The 25,942-nt window shown below is 37.2% G+C and overlaps 3 protein-coding genes across 4 annotated transcripts; 1 reads left to right on the top strand and 2 right to left on the bottom strand.

The window, feature by feature from the left end:
• Window positions 1–371: 371 nt before the first annotated feature.
• slc7a6os (solute carrier family 7 member 6 opposite strand) lies at window positions 372–3,555 on the top strand. Its single transcript, XM_039662820.2, has 5 exons — window positions 372–710; window positions 1,215–1,529; window positions 2,337–2,543; window positions 2,755–2,887; window positions 3,053–3,555. Exons 1-5 carry the CDS (start codon window positions 516–518, stop codon window positions 3,184–3,186), a joined length of 984 nt encoding a protein of 327 aa, XP_039518754.2. The 5' UTR covers window positions 372–515; the 3' UTR covers window positions 3,187–3,555.
• Window positions 3,556–3,562: 7 nt separating this feature from the next.
• On the bottom strand, window positions 3,563–17,344 carry slc7a6 (solute carrier family 7 member 6). Of its 2 annotated transcripts, none has more exons than XM_039662819.2 (10): window positions 17,172–17,344; window positions 14,172–14,712; window positions 13,578–13,703; window positions 12,175–12,319; window positions 11,938–12,061; window positions 11,764–11,867; window positions 6,983–7,079; window positions 6,552–6,701; window positions 5,580–5,763; window positions 3,563–4,652 (listed from the first exon to the last, which is right to left on the bottom strand). In XM_039662819.2, exons 2-10 carry the CDS (start codon window positions 14,656–14,658, stop codon window positions 4,585–4,587), a joined length of 1,485 nt encoding a protein of 494 aa, XP_039518753.1. In that variant the 5' UTR covers window positions 14,659–14,712; window positions 17,172–17,344; the 3' UTR covers window positions 3,563–4,584. The 2 variants fall into 2 exon arrangements, with proteins under 2 accessions (XP_039518753.1, XP_088985716.1); XM_089129590.1 differs by having other exon boundaries at window positions 14,172–14,797; window positions 17,172–17,302.
• An 820-nt stretch (window positions 17,345–18,164) lies between these two features.
• LOC120473187 (receptor-interacting serine/threonine-protein kinase 2) lies at window positions 18,165–25,038 on the bottom strand. The gene is made up of 11 exons (XM_039662888.2): window positions 24,760–25,038; window positions 24,243–24,402; window positions 23,684–23,833; window positions 23,462–23,598; window positions 23,320–23,369; window positions 23,077–23,217; window positions 22,912–22,997; window positions 21,675–21,743; window positions 20,639–20,786; window positions 20,366–20,539; window positions 18,165–19,267 (listed from the first exon to the last, which is right to left on the bottom strand). The coding sequence occupies exons 1-11, from the start codon at window positions 24,900–24,902 to the stop codon at window positions 18,963–18,965; spliced, it is 1,563 nt and encodes a 520-aa protein (XP_039518822.2). The 5' UTR covers window positions 24,903–25,038; the 3' UTR covers window positions 18,165–18,962.
• Window positions 25,039–25,942: the final 904 nt, after the last annotated feature.

The following is a 25,942-nucleotide window of genomic DNA, read 5'->3' as shown; positions in this document are numbered from 1 at the left end:
AAAAAAAACGTATACTAACTCTGCCAATATGAGAGACTTCGTTATGAAATCATTATAAATATTTTATAATCATGTACTTATAATGTAGACATATTATATTTTTTCATTAAAGTGTTCCTAAAAGTCAGAAAAGGCTTTGATTGATAAAATACCCGAGGATAATATATTATGTTAAGTTGTTAAAAACAGTAGCCGATCCGAGGATTTCGAATGGATTTCAAGTCACCCTTTAATTAAACCCAATTAAACCGCGACCTCTGCAGGCGGTTAATTGCAACAATATGGCGACACACCGATACCCTTTACGTTTAAGAAACTCCACGCCGCAGCGTGGCGCTACTGTTCCTCAATTTTATGGTCAATAAAACCGCCAAACGAGAAAAAAACGAGTGAAAAGGAAGAAAGGCAGGCAGCAAGCAAGCGCAGGTTGTTGTTGTCACTGGCTGGCTCGTGTATTTGTTTGTCTGCCATCTGAAATCTCTCCGTGGTGACACAACAGACGTGTCTTTACCGAAATGGACCCGAGCACGACCATTCTGCGGGTGAAGAGGAAGAGAGGTACTGATCCAGCGGACGCGCTGCTTCTGGCCTGTAAGCGGATCCGTCCGGAGGCCACGGCGGCTCAACCCAGCGATGAAAGTGAACCAGAACCCCAGGAGCCTAAGATAGAGAACTCTGTGTTCAAACTAGTAGCCACCGTGGTGTCACAGGTAATGATTATACGGCAGCTGCTGTGCCGTCAGGACAGGAGAAACGAAATTTAGTAGCGTTGCTCTGAGAGATATTGATTTGGTGGTCATTGATGACGTAAAGACGTCATGACTTGTCAAATGCGTTTGTCAAAAATCTTTTTTTACCTTGTTTGTTACATTTGAGGTTCGTGCAGATGTTCTTTAACCGTCTCCTTGTACTGTATAATTCCTTAACAATATAAAAAATGTGCTTGTAAAAATGAGGTAACATTGTAGTATGAAATAGTGAAATTACACGTGTTTATGTTTGATGTTACCCATTGTAGACCATGGATGGCTTGATTGATTGATCCAGATGGATAAATTAATGTATTGATTTACAAGAATGAAATTAAAGTCTAGACTTGCGTTCAGAATAATTGTCAAATGGAAATGATTGGTGTGGTTAAATCTATATAGTCATAATTCTTGTCCGTTTCAATATTTTTGGCTATTGTTAATATATATCAAATTTTTTTTTAGGATGCTCCGGTTCAGCCACATGTCCGTGAAGCTCTGGCACGTCCACGTCTTGCCCATCATGCCTTGCGGCCATCACAAGGGAGCTCTCAGAGGATCATTGGTGATCTGCGCAGTGTCAAATGGAGCACCAGGCGAGAGGAACGGTACCGGATCCTGTCCAGCCACAGGGCCGGACTGCCAACAGAGCCTACGCCTGCAAGAGTAGGAGAGGAGAACGATGACAGCCAAACAGAGAACCGAGACAACCTGGCTATGGGAGAAGTGCAAGTGTTTGATATTGTGCATGAGGATGGTGATGTCAAGGTGCCTGGCAAGGTAAAGCCAGAAAATTTCACAAACAAAATCACAAACAAATGTAGTTTAAGAACCCCTCATTCTTATTAATATTTTCTTTTTATTTGTATTTGACATTTGAACACAGTTACTTGTTTATGAAATTGTTGTTTTCAACATTTACTTATTTTATAATAATAAAATCAACAACAACCTTAACTAGTATCCACCCTTAGTCTATGCATTTTCTCAGCCAACTTCATGCAATATCCATTTTAAAAGGGTTAGTTCACCCTAAAAAAAAGAAAATTGTCATAATTTAATTGCCTTCTTGCAATTCCAAATGCAGAACACAAATTTAGATGTTTTTAATAAAATCTGAGCCAGTTCTGTACTCTCCATTGATGGCTATGTAACTACCATTTTGACGTTTCAAAAAGTTAATAGAGAGATCGTAAAACTCTAGTGGTTTAGTGCAAATTTTCTGAAGAGACATGATCCCTTTATATGATGAGTAGATTGGATATGAATTTCTCTATGAGCAAGTGTCAGTTGCGTAACTGTCTATACAGAAATTGCTCCAATTTTATCAAAAAGATCTTAATTTGTGTTGAACGAAGGTTTTCTGGATTTAGAACAACTTGAGGGTCAATGTTGACAGAAAACTCATCCTTTAAACACTTTTTAAACCTCACTGACTGATTATACGTTTTGGCTACATTTAAGTTTTATCGATTTAGTTTGTGAAGAAATATGTATTCACAGTTTACACTGGTCTACAAAAGTAATCAAGCAGAAGCTTATCCCCTTATTAAATTGACTAAAAGTTGAAATTTTCTTTTTCCTCAGACTGTTGTGTCTGACCCGGAGACAATCCTGTGTAACTCGGTGAAGATGATTCGTGAGAAGCTGAGCGTGTCAGGAGATGGACTCGGTATTGAACATCGAGAGAAAGAGGATGATTATGTGTACGACTTGTACTACCAAGAGACGGCCACTCCAGGCTGGATCCAAGACATTCTGTCTGTCAGACCGTACGCTCAAGAGGGAGAGCTGGTTCGTTGCAGTGTTGCTTTAGTGTTATCTTCGTTTTTAACCATATATTAGATTAACTTTTATTCTTATATCCATTCTTGATTTTTTTTTTTTTTTTAAATATTACTATTCAGCTTTAATTTATTACATTTTATTTCAAACTAAGCCTGGTTAGTTGAAGATCTAATTCATCTTTGCAAAAACTCATTTGTCTTTCTCTTTGAATTCACAGGTCCCTGATGTAGTGGCCTGGGAGGAAGAGGTGTATGAAGATGAAGATGATGAGAACGCTGAAACCAACTGGAGAAATGACTACCCAGATGAGAGCAGTGAGGGTGACAGTGATGCAGAGGAGCGATATGGAGGTTATACACCTAAGATATTATATTTGCTTAATTTCTGAAAGCTCATCTATCCCTAGATATTATGACATTAAAAGGAGCATAAACTTAAGTTTAAACAAAAACAATAGCGTAAATTTCTTTATCAAATGGCATATCATAATATATTGAATGTATTTTTCGGTCCAGGTTTCTGGAGTGAAGAGCACTCGTATAGCAGGAGGAGCTGGGAATGCTACCGGCAGGACACGATGCAGGAGTTGGAGAATGACAAAGATAAGGATGTTGATGAGGAGGAAGAAGAGTATAACGATTCTGACTGAGAGCCTTCGTGTGTTGTAATGAGCATGAGAGGCCATTTTTACTGACATGTGTGGAGTGAAGCTGTATGTTCTTTTGTCAAAAGTGAATGTATGTGGTAGCCCATGTGTGTGTACTTGTGTGGGTTGCTTTGACTTGCGCGTTAGTGAGATGAGTGATTTACTATTTGCAATATTTTGCGATTGTTTGACGTGAAGATAGTATGGGGAGAAAATGGTGATTATTTGAGTTTGTGTAAGTGTGGGGTGCTTTGTGTTGTCAGTTATGTGTGTAGTGTTTGTAAGTTCCCCTTAACCAAAAGGGGTCAAAAGCAACATACCTGTAAATATGTAGATGTGTATAAAAAAAAAAATAAAGACTTCAGAATTAAACTGAAAATCTCTTGAATTATTACATTTATTCAAACAATTCTGGTAGAAAAAAGTTTTATTAATAATCATTGAAATAAATTAATAGAAACACTTGTACATAAAGGCAAATAACAAACAGTTTGAAAATGTGGTTTCAGTGTCACGCTACAAGGCAAACCTAAATTGCTTCTGGACTTGCATCCTGAGTTAACTGGGATTTTCACCAGTAAAAATATAAAGTATTGCTTTTTTGGCTGAAGGACATTTAAAGCTGATTTTACAGAAATCCATCATACTTAGTATTGTAAATAAAGAAAAATGAATTCATTTAAAGAATTTAGATACCATTCGAAGTTAACAGAATTTGAAAAATACAGATAATAAATATCCAAACTTGCAACAGATGTTTTTAAAAAACATTCCTAGATTGAGTCGACAAATGTTTCCAGCACATCTGATGTACTCTTCAACTTTATTCTTACCTAGCCTCTTCTACAAGTGAATGTGATGCTTCATTACATGATGAACGTTCAACTGTGTACTATCACCGTCCCCCTAAAAAACAGTTAAGGAATGTGGGCAATTATACAGGACTGACCTCTGGCCAACTCCGAAAACAAAAAAGGTTCTATAATAGAACTTACATTTGTGCTAAAGTAAATCACAAAGAAAAAAATAAAATCAAATTTTCTTTAAAAAGTATAAATTAATTGACAAATTGTAAAGACAAGATTCTAAAATAATAGCATGTTAGATAAACAGGGTGGAAAATGTTAAATAATCTAATTTCAAGAATACAGATAGTGTTTGCATCATGTGTGTGCTGGTACCATTATGAACCTTTAACATGGCCTTCGTGTTCATGCCATATGGTTCATAAGGTCATATTCCTAATACTGCAGTGCACCGTGACCTTAACCGACACCTTAAAAATTAAAATCCAAATGCGGTGACATCAGGAGTGCAACTGTGTCTTAAAGTGTGGAAGATCTTTTTCCCTTATCTCCAGATATTGGTTTCCTCTTCCTGAAGTTTGTGAGTCAGAGTGTTCTAATCAACAGTGTCCATCTCGGTGAGCACACAAAAGCATGTGAACTGGGTGAAACGGGTGATGGCATCTGTGTAAGGGAGACATGTCATGTTAAAGTTCCCATGAAATCAAAATTGACCAATCAATAATATTTGTATATTTATTATAAATTAATTATTTGTGCACATCATTATTTTATTTTTTATGTGCCCTTGTATTATTTAATCAAAATAACTTCCTCTCCCTCTTACAACATCTCTTTTTCTGATTGTGTTTTTTGGCACGAGGGCGGGACAGATCACAGAAATATCACAGAAGCCGTTTCACTCGAATATACGTCACAATAGGGAACAAAAGACTGTAACCACGTCCGTTTCATGCCAGCATTATATACAATCACTGCCACTGTCATTTTGGCTCTGAATTTGTCAACAAATGAAAGGTTTAGTGCAGGGTTCCTCAATAGGCGGCCCGCGAAAGGAAAATGTTTGGCCCGCGCTCTTTTCCAGGTTGTCATGGTAACATCAGTGTAAGCAAAAATTCAAACGCAGTATCTAGGCATTCGCGCGCAACGGAAATATGGCAAGTGCGAAGAAAAGAAAAGTGGACACAGAAAACAGATGATTCAAATCTGAATGGACTGAACAATTTTGTTTTATTTTGCCTGACCACCACAATGCAAAGCCAACGTGTTTGCTATGCACGCAGACCGTGGCTGTCTGTAAGTCTGACAATACCAAACGCCATTTTAACATCTGCTCAAAATTTCTTGAATAAAACAGACTCGTTTGAAAAAGAAAATAATGAATACAAATAAATAAAAATAGAATAATTGGGCTATGTGGTGATTTGTGACTCTTTTTAACAAAACAACAACAACAAAAATAGCAGAGCAAACATTGAGGTCATAACATTGTGGTTGGTGGCCCTTGGCTCTGTATTGTCAGCAGAATTTGGCCCTTGGTAAAAATTAATTGAGGAACCCTGGTTTAGTGCTAAAGTCTGTGATACTTACTTAGTAATTTAGTGATGATGGGTGGGCGCTTAGACTCAGGAAGATAGATACCCAAGAAGTAAACAGGAACTCCAGAGAGGCCAATAGCAATTCCAATGAGTGAGTTGAGTGTGTCAGAATAAAGTGGCACAGCCACTAGGAACACAACACACATGCAGAAGATGATGGGATACAGCAGACTCAACTGATGGAAGAGAAGAGAGGAAAACATTTATTTCACATTCAATGTCCCTGATTTCTATCTTCCCTTTCTTTTAACGACAGTTATTCCGTTTAAGTTTCTGAACCAGTCCTAACTAACCTGTTTTTTTACACTTGCATTGAAAAGTTTGGGGTAATTTTTAAAAATGTTAAATTTTTAAGATTTTTAAAAAAATTTTTTACAGAAGTCTCTAATTGCTCACCAAGGCTGCATTTACTTAAAAAAAAAAGAAATACAATTCAAAATAGCCGTTTTCTATTTGAATATATTTAAATTTATTCCCGTGAAGGCAAAGCTGAATTTTCAGCATATTACTCCAGTCTTCAGTGTCACATGATCCTTCAGAAATCATTCTAATACACTGATTTGGTTCTGCAGTAACATTTGTTATTATCAATGTTGAAAACAGATGTGCTGCTGCTTACTATATTTTTGTGGAAGCCATGATATATTTTTGGGATTCTTTAATTCTAAAGATAGTTCAAAAGATCCACATTTATTTTTAACATTACTCGATTTTTACTGTCACCTTTGACCAATTAACCGTTCCCTTGCTGATTTAAAGTATTAATGCTAAATAAAACTATTTAAAAAAAAAATCATCCTAACCCCAAGCTTTTGAAAATAGTGCATATAATAGTAGGCTATAATTGTTTGTAACAGGTTTATGGGTGCACAGTGACAGATCATACACTTCTTTATGTTATTGTTAAGTTATGAAGGTGCTAAAAAATTCTCCATCTGTAGGCCTACAGTCTCTACTGCCTCACCTTCAGTGGTCGGGGCCTGTCTGGCTCCTTCCAGCGAAGGTAGATCTGCCCGGCGATAGACAGGCCAACGAAAAACCAGTAACTGAAGCTGTAATAGTTAATCAGCTGGAAAACATCCTCCACTGCAAGGTAGATCAGAGCCATGGCACACTGCACACAGAAAGCACAACCTTAGTTACTTGATCCACTAGATGGAGACAGAAAACCTCAAACATCCCAGACAGTGAGATGCTATAATAACACATATATCTGAAGAACTAAATGTAGTAATAGAACATTTTAAAACTTATATATAAAATATACTGTATATCATTTAAAATACTTAAAAATAGGGCAAAAAAAAAAAAAACGTGTCACAGAAAAAGTCTCTCTGATAAAGATAGAATGTTAAGATGCATTAGACGTTAAAAGTGTAAGTGAAATGTACTTGCGTTAAATAGCAGTGCAGGAACTGGTGTGAATCTCTGCATATGAATCATGGACAAAGCATCAGGAAGATGACCTTCTCGAGCTCCCACGAAGAACAACCTGCAGCAGCAAGAGACTTTCAATCAAATGCCTCTCAAGTGCACCCAAGAAGGGTCAGTAAGTCAACTTAAATAAACATGAACAAAAATATATTTTAGCTTGTTGCCACAGGCAACAATTCTCATTTTAAATTTAGATTAACTTGATGTCTAAAATAACTATAAAATAGACATTTTTTTAAATCCTAAAAATGAAAAAAAAATTAAATTTAGATTAACTTGATGTCTAAAATAACTATAAAAGACATTTTTTTTAAAAGACATTTAAAAAAAAAATTTTTTTAAATGAAAACAGAAAACTATAATGTCATCTTATAATGATAGTGAAATAGCAGTGCACCTTATCAAAGTGTTTAGAAAGCAAACCAATTATGCAAACCAAATACATAATTGCACAAAAAACAAACATTGTTTGCATTTTGCATGCCAATTCTCTTAATTTTGCATGACAATTAACTTCAGATTATGTTTGCACATTGACCTAAAGGCAAAATCTATTTTATTTAAAGATTTCATGCAAATATATCATACATGAAACTGGGTTCCCAAAGCATCTGAATTCCCATCAGCACTGCATAATATGTTTTCTCAACACTCCCAAAATTTCTCAACACTCCGTCCTCAGATCTCATTATCTTACACATGGAATAGTGGCAGGCTCCCGACACAGTCATTACCAAAAAGCTCCTCCAGATGGTGTGAGCAATTGAGTAGTTTCCTATAAAAACCGCAGGAGCTGAACTAAGCTTTGTTCCTCCTCCTAAAGGTTAACACCATTCCAGTCATTAAGAATAAACTTGAAGAACAAAACAGAGGTTCAAGTGGAACAATAAAACTATAAAGCCACTGCAATTGTACAGGAGCATTTTCAAAGCCAACACAACTCCCAATCAGTCTCTTTAGAGTAGACTATAAAACAGAATGGACTTAAAGGGCCAGTTCACACAAAAATGAAAATTCTGTCATCATTTACTCACCCTCAAGTTGTTCCAGATGTGTATGAGTTTATTTCTTTTGCTGAACACAAAAGAAGATATTAGAAGAATATGGGTAACCAAAAAGTTGAACCCACTAACTTCCATAGAATGGAAAAATACAACAAATGATGACAGAAAATTTCATTTTTGGGTGAACTAGCCCTTTAAAGGAATAGTTCACTTTGAAATTAATTTTTGATATGTTTTAGCTTACCTCAAGGGCATCCAAGATGTAGGTGTCTTTGGTTCCACAGTATTTTCAATTTTTTACATTTTTCAGTCAAACCGTTGTTGTCTATCAGTCATACACTGGAGGCAAAGGGGGTCAACCAAAAAGCATGCACAGAGAAGTCAAAATTGAACATGATTTAATGACTCGTAAATGCAAGTACACATTGATGGCCTAAGACAGGAAACAAGCGGTTTGTGTGAGAAAACGAACAGTATTTATATCGTTTTTACCTCTTGTAATTATAGCCATGACAAAATGATCTGACGGCACGGGCGCTTCGGTCTGCGCATGCGCCGGAAATGATCGCTTGCGCGCCCACGTCACTCTTTGTTTATACAGAGATTTCGCAAGTTTTACCTTTCACTAAACATATTTAGATCTACGGGAAACTGCAATGGAAGACGATTTCGGTATATCTAAATATGTTTAGTAAAAGGTAAAACTTCCGAAATCTCCGTAAATATTGAGTGACGTCACACGCAAGCGATCACTTCCGGCGTAACATTGAACTGATTCAGTTCGGTTCAGTTGGACATTGCACAACTGATTCAGATCACTTGGACGTCACTGTGAGTAAAAACGATATAAATACTGTTCGTTTTCTCACAAAAACAGCTCGTTTCGTGTCTTAGGTCATCAATGTGTACTTATATTTACGAGTCAATAAATCATGTTTAAGTTTGACTTCTCTGTGCATGCTCTTTGGTGGACCCCCTTAGCCTCCAGTGTAAGACTGATAGACAACAACGGTTTGACTGAAAAATGTCAAAATTGAAAATACTGTGGAAACAAAGACACCTACATCTTGGATGCCCTTGAGGTAAGCTAAAACATATCAAAAAATAATTTCAAAGTGAACAATCCCTTTAAGTTAATTTCATCATGATGGTGTGAAGAAATCAACAAAGCTACTTGAAGGCAAACCTGTAACCTTAAAACGATGTGGTACACACGACTACACAGAAGAAACAAAAGTCTGTTTTTATGGATGTTAATGGAGCAGATGCTTCACTACGCTGAATAAACCGCTTTTGTGAGGAAATAAATTATTTATTGAATATTTAATGATTGTTTACCAAGGCACACGTTGTAACGTTTTCACACACTCTTTGGTTTTTAGTTTGGTGTGATTCTTTAATGCATCATTTATTTAATTTAGTTTGCAAAAACGTTCAAAGGTCTTGTGCGGTCTGGTTAGTCTTTCACAAAACCCCTCACTTATTTGAGAAAAGAATTGCCATACAATAATACTCATAAACACTCTTAAATAGACCCCTTCTACATTCAATATGACAGACAACTATAATTCATTCAAATATGTATATTAGTAAATAACAACACAGTTCCAAATGGCTCAAATGGCTCTTTAGTTTGAGTAGGAAGAAGAAAAAAAACAATACAAAAAAACTGTTCAAAAGTTTGTTCCACCACAGATTACAAAAAGAAACAAAATGAGCTCAAGTCCCAAAATCAGCAGTAATTCCAACAGTTCAGTTCATATAGTTCAATAATCCAGTCCACATAGTCAGTAAGGGAAAGACTATATAAATACATTTCCCCAATCAAAAACAGTCAACAGTCAAAAAGTCAAGTCAAAACAATCATCCAGAACTGGCCTATATCCTTCTTACTTGAATAGTCCGGTCCACGTTTTACTGGAATTTCCCCGACGTGAATATCAGGCTGGAGGCTCCTAATCCATCATTTACGCCCAGATTTTAGAACTGCTGCTCACTCGTACTGTTAGCCTTGCAGCGTCTCAACGACCATCCGCTAAGTAATCCACCATGACGAGGATACAATACTTCACTTTTAATAATCCAGAGCGCGATTGATTCGATCGCAGCCGTAACACTCTTAACTGCCCGGATAAACCAATAAATCACGGGAGTCTTCAAGCGGAGCTCCGCCAGGTACTCACTGGCTGACTTCCGACCTTTTACTGTCCGCTTCCGACCGCCGAACTCTGGCCGAACTCAACCTCCTTGAACGACGCACGTCATCCAGGTAGGCTTCCGCCTCGTCATCATTTTCGCCGCTATCTTATGACGACCGTTCGGACCGTAGATTCTCATACTATATACACATTGTTTTGACTTTTGTTGATAATGAACTTGGATTATATTACAGATGAAAGATGACTGATAAATCTAGGATAAATAAACATTTAGTTGCTTATTTTATGACGACATCGTCACAAAGTTAAAGGGGATGTGCTATGTCATGCATTCTGACTTATTCACACTGTTAAAGAGTTGGATTCTCATGCTAAACAGGGCCAAAGTTTCAAAAAATGAGTTGGACATATGTAGTAGTTCTGTGCCAAATACACTTCTTCAGGATTTGTATAAGTTTTGTAAAGTTTCTTGCAGATATGGCCCATAGACAGTAAAAGAAATGGACACAGTGAGCCTATAGACTTCAACGGAGAAAAGTGTCAATTAGAAGCACTCACTTCCTGATTGCCAAGTGCACTGCGCAGGCTCAAGAGCTTGATGACGTAGATGTGACGTGAGCAACCTGTCTGACAGTTGTACATCTTCTAGTAGCTGTGACAAGAGGAATCTGAATCATTCCCTTACGAATCTTGCACAGCCGGAGAGCGTGAGTATTAGCTGTACATGAGCAACTTTACAACTCAATGGGCTTCTCCCTCGACTTTATGCCTCCACGTCCCCCCGATTGCACGCAAGCTTCTTCTCCTGTACTATAATTTCTCTACTGTGCGACAGAGAGTCGCGTGTTTTGATGCAATCGTTAGCCTATTTTTACAAAAACTGCTTCTATGGGGCCACAATGTAATATACAAGGTAATGGAGCTTTCTATACATTGTTGTGTTTTTTTAGAAATAAACAATGGACAAATTAAGTCTTTAGGTGCCTCAGAAAGTTATTCGCTATCAAAGTGACACCAAAATGAATGGGAGTCAATGGAATGCTAACAGCAGGTGAAGGCTTGTTAGCCAATGGCGGCCCCCGTCGGAATTTTATAGATGGTGAGTAACATCAAATGTCTGTGTTTTTTGGCAATTGGCGCAAAACTGCATATAATGTTAACAACACGAACGTATAGTGAATCAAAAGTTATCCAGGGATAATGCGATGATGTATTGTACAGGAGCTCAGCTGTTTTCCGAAAGACTCGCAATAGCTCATCTGTCTTTTATAAATCTGATAAAACTAAAGACTCTTCGGAGATATGAAGGATGCAATACTACTCTATAGGTACTCAAGATTAACAGGAGATTGTCAGAAACTGTGTGTGTGTTATATCCCCTTTAGGCATTTTCCAATGGTTGACCCTTGTATCTCCCAATAATAAGACCAGTGTTGGGGAAAGTTACTTTTAAACGTAATGCATTACAACATTAAGTTACTCCCCAAAAATTCAACTGAAAACTCATTTTTATTATTAATGCGTCAAGTATTAATGTGTAAATTTATAAAGTAATGTGTAAATCAAGCTTTAGACTGACCTAGATGCAGCAATGATGGAAGCATTAAGACCGCCGTAACAGGATAAAGCAACTGCAAGGGGGATGGTCCAACTCATCACTCCCAGGGTGTGGTTTGCAAACGTCTGTGGGAAATATTAGCGGTTAGATTACAGACAATACAAACATTGACAACACAGAGGTCTATGAACTCACCACAGCAACAGCATCACTGGCAAGGATGGCACCCATGTCAAGCACAGCGTAGTAGGCCACGTTGGTGAGGATGTAGATGATCGTAACGATCGGCATGGAGATCGCAATGGAGAGGGGAAGGTTCCTGAGATACGCATGAACAGATGTGTTAGCGATCTTATCAATACCTATTTTTTTCATGCAGTATGTTCACAAAAGGAACAGGAACAAACGGTCCAGTCTGTCTCAAAGAAGTACCTTTCAGGGTTCTTAATCTCCTCTGTGACAAAGTTAAGAGTGTCCCAGCCCGAGTATGAGAATAGAGCCGAGTACAATGCCAGAGCGATATCTCCTGGATCACGAGACGAACCTTGAAAAGAATCCTTAAAGTTCATTGAGAAACCTGTGAGGGAAACATTACAAAAGTACTGAAAAGTTTAGCGGATCTTAAAGAGAAACATGTATAACACTTAACACTTTGTATTGTGGTTCTGCTCTTATAGTTTTATATGTCAAATATACAGTACTGCGAGTACGTTATGCTTTTGCATGGCTATAACATGATTTTTTTGAAAATAGAGTGCCTAAGTGATGACGTCACTTTGTAGGACAACTCGGAAGCTAGCGGCGCATGGGTTCCCTCGATCGAAAAGCTATGCATTTTCCCCATAGACTTTTGGAAAATCGCAAAAAATAAGATCTGTGTTTAACAAAGAGCTGTGACCCTTACACATTTTGTCTATCAAGATAATCTTTACAAGTTAATCCAAAATGTATACATTTTGAAGTCTATATAAAGATTTTTAAAAACACGAGCAGACACAATAAAGTTGAAAAAAAAACACAAGCTGGTTATAACTGTGCGTTCTATGTCATGGATCAAAACGTTAAAATATTTAGAGGGTTTTTTCACCACAGACCTTATTTCAGGCGATTTAGCAAAAACCCATAGACTTTAGAGCTAAGGAACCGGACCGAGTGCTAAAATGCTAACTCACTTCCGCGTTTTGGCCAACAGAGTGACGCCGTAACTTCGGCACTCTATAATTTTGACTTTATATTGTTTTTAAGGTGACTTCAACATTCTGTCCAGGGACAACAAATGAAAGTCCAAACTCAGTCCTGAAGTCCTGTCCTGCAGAGTTGAGCTCCAACTTTCCTCAACACACATGCCTGGAACTAGTATCTAGTATGCCTAGTAAGACCTTAATTAGCTGGTCCAGTTGTTTAATTAGGGTCGGAGTACAGTAATGCTTATTAGTGTGCACTGTCTCTGTTAAATAAACTAAGAAAAATATTTATGTCATCATTTACTCTCTACTGTTCAAACCTGTGTGCCCACATTTCTTCTACAGAAAACAAAATACGGCATTTTGAATAATGCTGGTAAGCAAACAGTTTTGATTACCACTGATTTCCATTGTATGGATGGAAGAGAAGAAAAACAAAAACAAAGAAGTTTTCAGGATCTTTTTTGTATGTTCTGCAGAAGAAATAATCATACAGGTTTGGACATGAGGGTAAAAGGATGAAAGAATTTTCCTTTCGTTACTATCCCTTTAAGCTGATTCAAATCTCACAACATCTGGCTCAGAACAACATGTAGGCCTACAAAAACACCTTTATAAGATTGCTGCTTGTGTAGAGTATATTTTTTTTACCTTGGCATATTTTCACCATCCCAGTGATAATAATGACAATGAGGGCCAGCACTTTGGCGTAAGTGAAGACATCCTGCACCCTGGTACCCCACTTGACATGAGCAGAATTAATAAAGGTCAGCAGGCCTGAAACATCATGAATAGTTGGCATGTTAGCAAAAGAATAAGTATGTTGACATAATTACACTGAAAAGTAAATGAATGACAACAATGGTTACTCCCTAAAGCAGCAATTAAACTATTATAACAACTTGAATGGATTAATGGGTGATACAAACAAGTTTGGTGGTATTCATGGCAACCGTAATGTTTCTTTCATTTGGAAAGGCATGTCTAATGAGGCTGCTGAAGGTATCCAAGTGAAACATGTATAAGAGCAGAGGCACCACACAACCAGAAGAACGGGCTCCATGGACTCAAAAACAAGTTACTCATTAACTGCCCGATGACATTATTAAAGTTAGACCTTAACGGGTCTCAGCAGCTCATTAAATCTCAGGGTGAGAAAACAGAGAGGGAGGAAGAGAGAATTAAGTTAAAGAATGTGAAAAACAAGGGTGGAGAGCAACAGTACGGTGTGTACACCTTACTCACAGATACAGGCTGCAGCAATAAGTCGAGAAGCAGAATATGGCGGCTCGCAGCTGGGGAAGAGCGGCTGAACCAAGTAGTTGGCAAAGGTGATGGCGATAACAGCCTGACTCGTGGGTTCGATGATGAGCAGCGATGTCCACAGACGTATGAACGCTATGAAGCCTCCAAAAGACTCCAGGATGTAGGCATAGCTAGCGCCAGATTTGGTGATTGTTGTGCCTAACTCGGCATAACAGAGAGCACCTACCACTGAGAAGATGCCACCGATGGTCCAGATAACTAGAGACAGTCCGTAGGAGGCACTGTAGATGAGAACGCCCTTTGGCGACACAAATATGCCTGAGCCAATCATGTTCCCCACGATGAGGCTGATGCCGTTCAAGAGAGAGATTTCCTTTTTGAGCTGCATGCTCTCTTTGGGTTTTGAAAGGGCTGCCGGACCCTCAGACTGGCCGTTCAGGTTTTTAGATTCGGTGTTGTCCTCCATGCTCTTCCACAGACGTACATGCGCGGAGATAGGAGCGGCCCTCGTCGGCCTTATCTAATTTGATAGAGAAGACGAACCAGAAACAAGTTACAGGAATTCTGTTTACCCAAATGTCATTCCAAACCTGCATGACTTCCTGCTGTGGAACACAAAAGAAGATATTTAAAAAGAAAAAAAAGTCTTACAATGTTTTTCTGTCCATACAATGAAAGTCAATGGAGAAGTGTAATATTAAATAATATTAAAATACTAATGAAATGACACAATATTAAATATTACAAAACTAATAAAAATGACAAAAGCACATGATAAAATCACTAAAACTTCAACTGAAATAAACTGAAAATATACAAATAAAGGCCTTTTTTAATACAAATACTATAAATAAAATAATTGCAATGGGCTTTGTGCAATAACCCACACATAATTAAAAAGTCACATCCGGTCTCTAAAGTCTAGTGATGGTGTGAAGTCAGCATAGGTCATTGTGATAAGTATATTACATATGTGCAAAATGTACTGTACCTAATTGACGAAAAGCTAGTGTGAAGATTGCATCACTAATATCACGTAAACAAGAAAGTATTTCTTCCCTCAAACATTTCACAATCCATCTCCCAATTAGAAGCTGAAAATGATCATGATATGTAAATGTTAACGTTTAAGTTTAATCAGGGTCTATATGGGTTTCTAAATGAGGGAAAATCACACGTTTAGTCCTGACTGTTTGTTGACCCTCTATAAATGATTGAGCACAAGATGTCCGCTGCTTTCACCTCTCTTACTGTGGAGAACTGATAGCACATTCCTCTGATTATTTGGCTTGAACCACGTACATCAACATTTATCTTTGTAAAACGGTCATGACACTAAGTGTGATCAAAAACCAACAGTCCACTCTTGCTTGTCTTTAGGGCATATCTGAGGGCATATTTTTTAATTAATATGAAATGGTAGGATGCAATTGATAAACAAGCACTGATTCAATTTTTCCCAAACTCTCCCCAGAGAGTTTTCCTTCCCTGAGGCTTGTTTCCCATCCTAGAAGAGGTTTCCCAGAACTGGAAAATTCACAAAAACATCTGCGCTCATGACACATCAGTTTACAGTGGTAAAGGGCAGTCCACTGTCGTAGTCTTGGAAACTCAATGACATAATTTTAGATTTGCTTTGAATGAGCCAAGGGGCCTTGTTGTGGAAACCTGTCTTGCTTTTGATTGATGCTCTTGATGTATTCTCCTTAATGTGCACTTATCTGTTTGATACAGACTGATTAGCACAAGATAATATGTTTAAACCTCAAAGGTAAATATTTAAATAGAAGTATAAATACTGTAAGTGTGTGTTTGAATATGTGTTGTAGATAGGCTATGTCTTTCGGAAAATGTTTTGGAAAGACGCTCAGAAAAACGGACTGCAGTAGCCTACTGTATGTCTATCCCTAACAGTCTCATTGTCATTCATGTCTAATTAAATATTTCAAATAAATTCCACGTTGATTGTTAATTCATTTTAAGCATTTTTTTTTTAAAGTAGTAGGCATACCCTGCTGAAAAAACAGCCAACCAACCTGGTTTTGGACACTTTTTTTCAGCTGACCAGGCTGGTCTTATATGATCAAGATGGGAGACCAGCTAAAACCAACTTGACCAGGCTGGCAGTCCAGCTTAACCCAGCAAAGACCAGACAACCAGCCTTTGGGCTGTTTAGCGTTTTTTCAGTCGGGTTTTTTATTTTTTCTTCTTCTTCTTCTTTTCAGAAACCAGTAATTATCATAATAACTTTTCATTTAAACAATATTCTCAAGAAATTCCTAATTTTGGCAGCACAAAAGATGGTTTTAAAAATCACGTAAAAACAACAACAACTTCACCCTGCGATCAAAACAAGTTACTATTTGGCAACCCTCTTTGTTAAGAAGACGCACTTCAGTGTCGCGTTAAAGAAAAGAAAGACTGGGCTCTATACAAAATAAGATAAGTATAACATATCAGCTAACACTCTAAATAAATACAGTTTCTGAAACTGCATTACGAGACTTTAGCGTTGAGTTTATCCCCCCTCAGGCAAATCAGCTGTTTAACAAAACAACCATAGCCTACAAGCGTTTTAAACGCTGTTAATGCAGTCTGACTCTGTGCTGTGTTTAAGATTTGAGTGGTGGGCTAATTAATACAGCACTTATAAATCACTTGTTCAGAAAGTAAATGTCACAATGGTGAATGTCTTGAATGAACGTAACGAACAGTTAAAGCATTTAATAATAATCGATGAGATGAGACGCTACATCCTGTTTTTCTAGGGAGCAGAATATGAGACACGACCACTGCGTCATTTGAACGCATATTACCCTCTCCGCTTTGCATTGAACATTTTGAAAGCATTCAGTTCGGGCGTTTAGGAGAAATGAGTCAAATGGAATTAAAACGGGATTGTTATTTTTTTTTTGCCGATTTAGCATAACCTGTGCAGTCCTTCTTTTTTTTAAGTTAAAAACACAAATATGTTCTTACCTGGTCGTGTGCTTTCTTTATCGTCTTTGTCTAACTAACTGGTGACATTAGCAGACACAGCAGCATCTTTAACTACAAGAGAGCAGACACACACAGGCAAGCTGCTAAAGAAAGTCACGTGATACCGGTAAATGGATGTCACGTGGGTGGGTTGCAAATCAGACAGATCAACCCAGCTTGTCAGCAAGCCCACTTGCAGCCAAACAGGTGCTGTCTTGCAGCCAAAAGCGAACCATTTAAAAGCAATATTTTCTTGTGTATGTGTTTAAATGGTTTCTGATTGACGCTGTTTCACACCTGATAGATACATTTAATGCCTTTGCTTTAAAGTGAGAAATAAGGTTTTGCTTCAGAGGAAAGGATATAAAAGTAAATATTTTAATATTTTAGATGCAATTGCTGTCACTTTTGACCAATTTAATGCATACTTTCTCAATAAAAGTATTAATTTCTTGCAACAACAACAACAAAAAACAGCCCACCCTTTACCAAACTTTTGATTGGTATTTATATGTTATAATGTATAAGCATATTTGTATAAGGGAATACCTATTTTAGGTCATGTGAATGGTTACCATTACTTCCATCACATTTTACCTTCACTACTTCATTTTAAATTGCCCTCCGGTGTGAAAAAAAAAATGTTGTAGCCAACTTAGCCATACAAAAGCTCCCTGTGGTTTATTTTATGAGCATGTTGCATTCATTCATTTCATATCAAAGAGGTTTCACATCTCATATTGCAATGTTTGTGAAGGCCCCTATAGCAAGGTCCATTCATACCTTTCAGCGTAAAGACCATCCATGCAATTAGATAGTCTGTGAGGAAGTATGTGGCATGGTATTGACATGAGTAATACCAAGTAACTGTTCTCCAAGAAGTGGATCTAACACATGAGTTTGTGTGAAATGCTGAAGGGACACATACTGTTAAACTGTGGTAAAGACAAAACAGATCACAAAACAGTGTGAACATAATTCTTATACCATATCTGTTTTTCCATACATGAATTCTTTATTCATTTTCTTGCTTTACACATTCAGTGCTACATACATAGAGCACCAACCAATACTATTAAATGTTTTAAAAAAATAATCTCTTGTTGCAAGATACACTACAATCAGAAACTACTGTGTTTTTCTGTTGTGCAACATGCACAAATTTAAGTCTAACACCAAAAACACACAACCTTGGAAATGTGTAATACACACAAAAACTCAAGATAAATGTGGTTATAGAAAAAAACTTCAAATATTTGATGAGTCTATCAAAAGAATATAATATATATTAAGCTGAAACAACGGTTTCAATATTAACAGGAACTGAGTGTGAAAGTTATTAAGCTGTTAAGAATGATTAAAGGAAATAGGGTTACCTTTCACAAAAGTTTCTTTGAAAAATAATCTGTTTTAGCGCTGTTGATTTTTTTTTCTCTTCAAAGGAATGTATTCAAATCTGTAATTGCCCATTCATCAGAACACAATGATGTTCAAAGTCATTTGAATAATCCCTTCAGTTTCTGAACTGGGAAACAATGAGATCATCAATACCCTTTACATTGGGTGTTAATTTGATGATATTTTTTGATTAAAAAGAATAAAACTGCATGGCAGCATTCCCTTCTATAAGATCTGACCTCTCGACATCTCTTACAGACTTGTCTAAATAAGAACACAATAACAATCTCAACATATTCATGACAAATTATACAGACAAACAAATCTAATATCAATTGTTTTGTTTGCAGTTACTGCAATACAACACTAATGTAAAGGCATTGTTCATCAAATTTAACCAGACTGCCACCTATGGGCGGTTTGTGTATTTTTAGTGGATACTAAACCTAAAGTTGTGGCCACCAAGACAGCAACATTTTCACCAAGACATGCACAGATATCAAGCAAACAGCGCGTACGTGCGGTCAGGGTCAAGGTCGCAATGATGGTCTCATACGTCTCACGGGTCAGAGCATGTCTAGCACGTAACACGTCAAGAATGTTGTTGAGTCGTCCTTCAGTCATGCAGCGAACAATGGCCTCTCGTCTCTCTTGCAGAAGCCGGCAACAGCTCCTTCCCATAGACAGTTCACATTTAACTATAGAAAGAGGAAGCATTAGAGTATAGTCAATAGTGTTTTCATGAATCTTTTAAATTAATCTTGCAAATTTAGCAAGAATGAACATACTTCCCAGGCAAATCAAGTCACTTTTATATAGAGCCTATACAATACAGATTTGTTTCATAGCAGCTTTACAAAGACAAACAGGAAAATAACGATTCAATGATGCAAACAGAGTTCAAGTCTGCTGTAATGCAAATCAAAAAAGATAATAGCAAACATTCATTATTCAAAAAGTGACATTAAAGAAAATATTTTAAATTCATCAAATACACATGAAATAAAAAAAGTATTATAGGTTCCGCAAAAATATTAAGCAGCACTAATTTTCGTAACCACTCATTACAAAATTAATTTTCAACTGTGATAATAAGAAGAAATGTTTCATTAAATCAGCATATTAGAATGATTTCTGAAGGATCAAATGCTGAAAATTCAGCTTTGCCATCACAGGAATAAATCCTATTTTTAAATATTTGTAAAATATATATATATCATAATATAAATAATGTAAATTAAAACTTTTTTTAAAACTCCAAACTTTTGAATGGTAGTGTATTTCTTAAATTGTCTCAACTCTTAACCAGTTACTTCACTGCGACAAAACCTTCTATACTACTCACTGTACATTTAAATGAACAAAACAAGACTAATTCTGAGAAAAACAAAAACCCTCTGGAGAGGAAACACACTGGACACAGATAAGGCATTAGTGGGGCGGTCATTCAGGAAGCGAGCGAGCACAGTCCCACAGAACTGCTTACTGCGCACATGTAAAGGCACAACACAAACAAAAACTGATACATTTGCTCTATCCAGGTAGTTATGCCAACAGTATGTACACAAAATGTACACAAAGCTCCTCCAGATTGATTCAGCTAATATACAACAGGCAACTGAGTCTGACAGAGAGCAGAGCTTTTTCCAGATGGATTAAAGTATGCAACAATGGCATGTTTATGTTTGTGGTCCAAACTCATATGTTGGAAATGTGCAGGACAGGAATGGAGGGAATTAGAGAGATTCAAACAAAATGACTGTTAGGACATTTTAGAGACAGAACTAATTGCTTACCTTGGTTGCCAGTGTTGTGTTGTGGGGTGCTCTGAAACAGCGTTGAAGAGGAAACACATGGAGACCTTAAAGATGTGGGACTTTGTCTATGGGAAATTCCACAACGCCGATTAATCTGATTGAGATCACGATTACTGCAGGAGTTACTGGACTGGATTGAACTTTTTCCAGTATCTATGAAGACATGAGCAGGGAAAATGTAATTATAAGACACTTTACACAAATAAAGTGAGAAATTGTATCCAAAATACTTTTAAATGAGTGGTCACTAACCCCTAAAGCATCCAATCTGAGAAACAGCTCTTGTTGCCAATGGCGGAGAGGACTTTCCTTTTGCCTTCAGTGAAGATACTGGCAGAGATTCATTCTGTGGAATCACTTTGGAGGTCCATTTTTTTGTGGAACCACTGCAACTATTGTCCTGTTGGTGGTAAAAGGCATTCAACAGTCAAAAGCATGGCCGTACCAACTATTGAGATGAGGTGTATAATTAAAGTCATTAAATAACTGCCGAACAATAACTGTACTTAGGTGCGGCAAAAATTTTCTACAACACAAAGATAACCAACTTTCTCATTACAACGCATTCTCATCCTAGGGCGTCATATAGTGACGCTTATACATCCAACGCACATGGCACCCTTTAGCGTCAATATAACACGCTTCGGTTATGGGTAGGTTTAGGTCTGGGGTAGGGTTAGACCACTAGGAGGCGCCTTCTGGCCTATATATATCTTCGTCTCATATTGATGCTAAAGGGTGCCATGTGCGTTGGATGCATACGCATTGTCAAAAGCGTCACTATATGACGCCTTGGGATGAGAACGGGCTCCTCATTGATGCTGATCAGCAGTGTGACACCGCAATTCATTGTCAAAATGACAGATGCCCAATCAAATTAAAGATTTATTTATTCATATTTTGCCATTTCAAACCCAAATGCTATTTTACATTAACCTTTTCATGCGTTTTCTTTTTTCATTAACAATTAGAAATACTAACATGGTTTTAAAGCAATTGTTGTTAAATCTTTGCCCTTCAGACATCTTAAAATGCACAAATGTAGATAAAGTTTTTTTTTTTTTTTTTTTTCAAGGGGCACCTAACACCCCAAGCAAGTTTTTGGACCACTGTTTTTTCTAAAATCCTGTGATTTGGCCATTGCTGTAGCTATATTTGCACATAATTTATAATGAACACGCACAATACAAAATATAGCATTGGACTGAGTACCTGCTCAACAATCCCACATTCTAATTTAAAAAAGAGAGAATAGTTCTACACCAAATCAAGTAAAACTTTGTCTTACTTCTAGGTTATGTAGTTCAATAGGCAAATCCCAGGATGAGCGTATTTTACAGCTCAGTAGCCTCCTCTCCTGGAGAAACAGAGAGATACACAGGCCACAAATAATCATTACCACCTCATACATATACAATCGGTCAAATTCTTCACATATGTATTAAAATAAATTTGAATTTAAACAATATAATATTCAACACGAAGTGCGGTTCACAAATCTCAGACTACTAGTATAAATACTCATCACTGAATACTTCTGCATAACAACTGGGTGAAAGTTGATTAGACATTTTAAGACTGTTTTAGTATTCAGTTTGTACTCATATTGCTTCACAGTCCATTTATTTTAAGCCAAAATAGGGGTCAACCTAGAACAAATTGCAACAGAAGCAAACTCAACTGATTTTGTATCCTCAATATGTCTTGAGTAAGGAAAAAAAGCCCCGAACAATCCCATTAGGGGAAAGTATGAAAAAGACCCAAATAGCCTTTCATGCGCCTATTTTTCTCACGTGAATAGAATAAAAATTTGAACCTTTAGATATCATCATTAAAACTACTGAGTTGATTACTTACATCAAGACAAACAAAAAAATGTATTACAATTTTTTTGAAATTGTCTGTTAACATGGGGAAATGGTGCATAATCTAACTACATATGTGCTAATTTGCATACATACCATAAGATATCAAAACATTGGATATAGCCAGGTGAAAATGTCTTGTTGAATCTTGTTGACATCTTACAGTAAATTAGCAGCAAACATCAAATCAATTCCTGAACGACAAAATCAATTCGTGCCCCACTATTTTGAATTGTTTGAAAAGCTGTTTTACTAGGTTATACATCACAATAGGGAAGAAAAGCAGATCTCAGTCTCATGCCGACATTAAACTTATTTCCAGACTACAATGAAAAAAAATCTCTGTTTGTAATGTGGATTTTTTGGACCCCGCTATATAAAAGTATTTACATTTACATGTACATTTATTTAGCTGACGCTTTTTATTCAAAGCGACTTGCAACTGCTATATGTCAGAGGTTGCACGCCTCTGGAGCAACTAGGGGTTAAGTGTCTTGCTCAGGGACACATTGGTGTATCACAGTGGATACGAACCCGGGTCTCTCACACCAAAGGCATGTGTCTTATCCACAGCACCATCACCACCCCATCCACTGTGCCATCACCACCCCATGATAATTTTGGAACTATTATTAAGCTCATTAATTATTAAACAAGTACCTTGCATTTTTTCAGATGAAGAACATCTTCAATGAAAGTCTGAGGATCAAATGCTGCCAAAGCTGTCCTTAGAACCACTGCACACTCTGTATGAGCAGAAAATAATAAGTGAAGAGCAGATTTTAAATAACACCTCTAAGCTCTGTAAGAAAAGCTGTAACTAACCCTCAGCCGATGGGCGTTTTTGAGGTTCACTCTTCAAGCATCTAACGATGAGCTGAGCGAGAGCATGGTTTTGAGGAGTCATTAGGGGCAGAAGGTCAACCCCTAAACCAAGCTCTAATTTGATCTGAAGCTGATCAATACCTGTGTGAAAACATATTTAAAGGAAATGTTTCAGGTCAATGGATGACTGAAAAATCCTTCTCCCAGAATAAGACAAGATGCATTGAAGAGATGACAACATACCTTCACATGGACGCTTTCTATTCAGTGTTTCCCACAGCAGAACCCCAAAACTGTGGAATCATTACAACGCTTAGATTAACACAACAATTCAACTCTAATATACAGCTGAAACACTCTAGAATTTCAAAATAATGCACCTCACCTATATATGTCCGCCTCCACAGAAGGAACAGCACCTTGTAAGACTTCCGGCGACATATAGGCCAGATCTCTGACACATGGCCCAAGGCCATTAGAAGTGGTCAAGTGCATGTCTATCTCTTGACCCCAGTCACACAACTACAATGACACACATATTATAAAAGTAAGAAAAATGGTAAAGCATATGCACAAAAAATAGTCTATTTTAAGAAACTGGCAATACTTTTGCATTGTACTGTTGGTCGAGAAGAACGTTGGTAGCTTTCAGGGCTCCATGAGGCAGCGGAATGGCATGGATGTGAGCTAAACCTTCAGCAACATCCAACATGATCCGAAGACAAAGAACCATTGAAAGCTCTGGGTACAGATTTGTCTTAAGAAAGCACAAAAAAAAATGTATCACTTGCAGTTTTATGAAATAAGACTGGTAGAATGTACAGAGAGACATTTCCTAACAATTAGAATTATATCACTGATGATGATGCAACAGCTACTAAAAATGCAAATATATTGTATTGGAATGCTATGGCTCTACAAAACTTCTATTTGTTGGCACTATTTTTAGTAGGCTACAGTTACATCATTAGACTGTTCCCTGCCCAGGGGATTTCCACTCTCTCACTGTCAGGAACATGAACACACCTCCACAATTAAAAAAATAAATAAATAAAATGTTCACACTTCCTGCTTTAGAAAACAGACTCATCAGGTATTTTTATACACACCTGTCTGTGAGTAAAATGATCTTTTAAATGAAGTGCAGTGTTTAAGTAAGTGCTTACATCGTGCAGTGTGGAATCTAGAGATCCTCCAGCCATCCAGTCCCACACCAACCCCACTAGAGAGTGAGCTGAACTTGTGTACACACCCAACGGGACCAGTACTTGCTCAGCGCACACCTGGCCCAACATTCCTACTTTCTTTAATCTGTCAATCCACTTACTGATACCACACACACACACACACACACACAGAGAGAGAGAGAGAGAGAGAGAGAGAGAGAGAGAGAGAGAGAGCTTTAACTTTTGTTTTCCATTTCTTGGAAATACCCTGTAAGCTGCTCTACAAAGCATAGCAATATTTAATAGCATTTTGTTTTAATATTAAAATGTATTATTAATATTAATTCATATTAATGCTGTATTAGTAACTCTTAATTTACGACTTAAATCATACATTTTCATAAACCTTTTTTTATGTATGGGCTATAAAATAGGCCTATATTTGGTTTGCAAAGCACAACAAATAAACGTGCTAAAATGATCTGCCACCGGTATGATGACTGAACATGTACTTTACCTATCTGCGATTAACTTCACAGCCACTTTGCGTCCTGTACTTCCGAAACATCCTCGCAAACACGCACCTGTACTCGTTCTGACCAAAACTACGTCTCGCAAGTCCTTCTCATCAATCATCTGCAGATGACTGACCTGAGCCATTCCTCTGGACTCGGCTGAAAAGCAGAGGAGACTGAGACTGCTCGACTAGATTAATTTGCTGTCATTTGCGGTCATGGATAGAAAAGATCTATAGTCTTAAGAAAATGAAAGGAATCAAGAGCCCGGCCCCAGATCGCGTGCTCATGACGTCGCTTGTTTATGTCGTGTCTTATTGGCTGAGTTCAAAGAAATCCCCTGCAAATTCATACAGTCACGTAATCGTGAAAAAACGCTTTTCTTTTCTTTTTGTAGCCTATTTATAGGCTATAAGCAGTTTATACTATTTCATCATAGCAGAAATAGCAGATAGGCTACTAAGCATTGCACAGAGTTTAAAATTGCCGCAAGATGAAAAAAAAATTCAAGGGTAGCTAGCTATATCTGGATTAATGTTGTATAAATATATTAATATACTAGTTGGTATAGGCTACTGCTATATGGTATACTGCTACAGCTACTTAGCCTAATAGGCTAAATACTGTAAAAAGTCGTGGTCAACTAAAACAGGTCATCTGTGGTTTATGAAGCCATTTTAATAAACTCTAAACAAAGAGTAACAACTGCTCATCTGATCAGACGGGTCTCTCTTATTTTTTCCCTTGACACGTGACCACATGAATAACATCATAAAACGTATAGGCTACAATATAGTCACAATAACATGGAGTTGAAATACATTGCCACACTTATGCTATTAATTATTAACCTCTCAACACTTATTGACATTTTAGTATTGTTCATGTCTGAATGTAGGCTAATAGCTATCATCATTGTGACTCATCCAACCAAAAGAAAAGAAAACAATTTCCTCTTGTCTGCCGAAATTGCAAAAAGAGATGTCACGCACTCAGGGTTTTTTTTTTTTTTTTTTTTTTTTTTTGCAAAGCTGTATAAGTCTTACATAATTTGCTGATCTCTGTTCAGCGTGACAAGTGAATGGGAAGTGATATTCCATCGTACAAAGAAGGGGATGTCCAAAGTGACTGAACTAACTAAAGAAAGTGGAATCTTGTGAGTCATTTATTTGTTTTTTTATCTCT

The sequence above is a fragment of the Pimephales promelas genome, chromosome 1, assembly GCF_988280905.1.
Source record: "Pimephales promelas chromosome 1, fPimPro1.hap1.1, whole genome shotgun sequence".
Taxonomy (NCBI): Eukaryota; Metazoa; Chordata; class Actinopteri; order Cypriniformes; family Leuciscidae; genus Pimephales; species Pimephales promelas.
The sequence above is the reverse complement of the archived record's forward strand: the minus strand, read 5'-3'. Positions and strand labels throughout refer to the sequence as shown.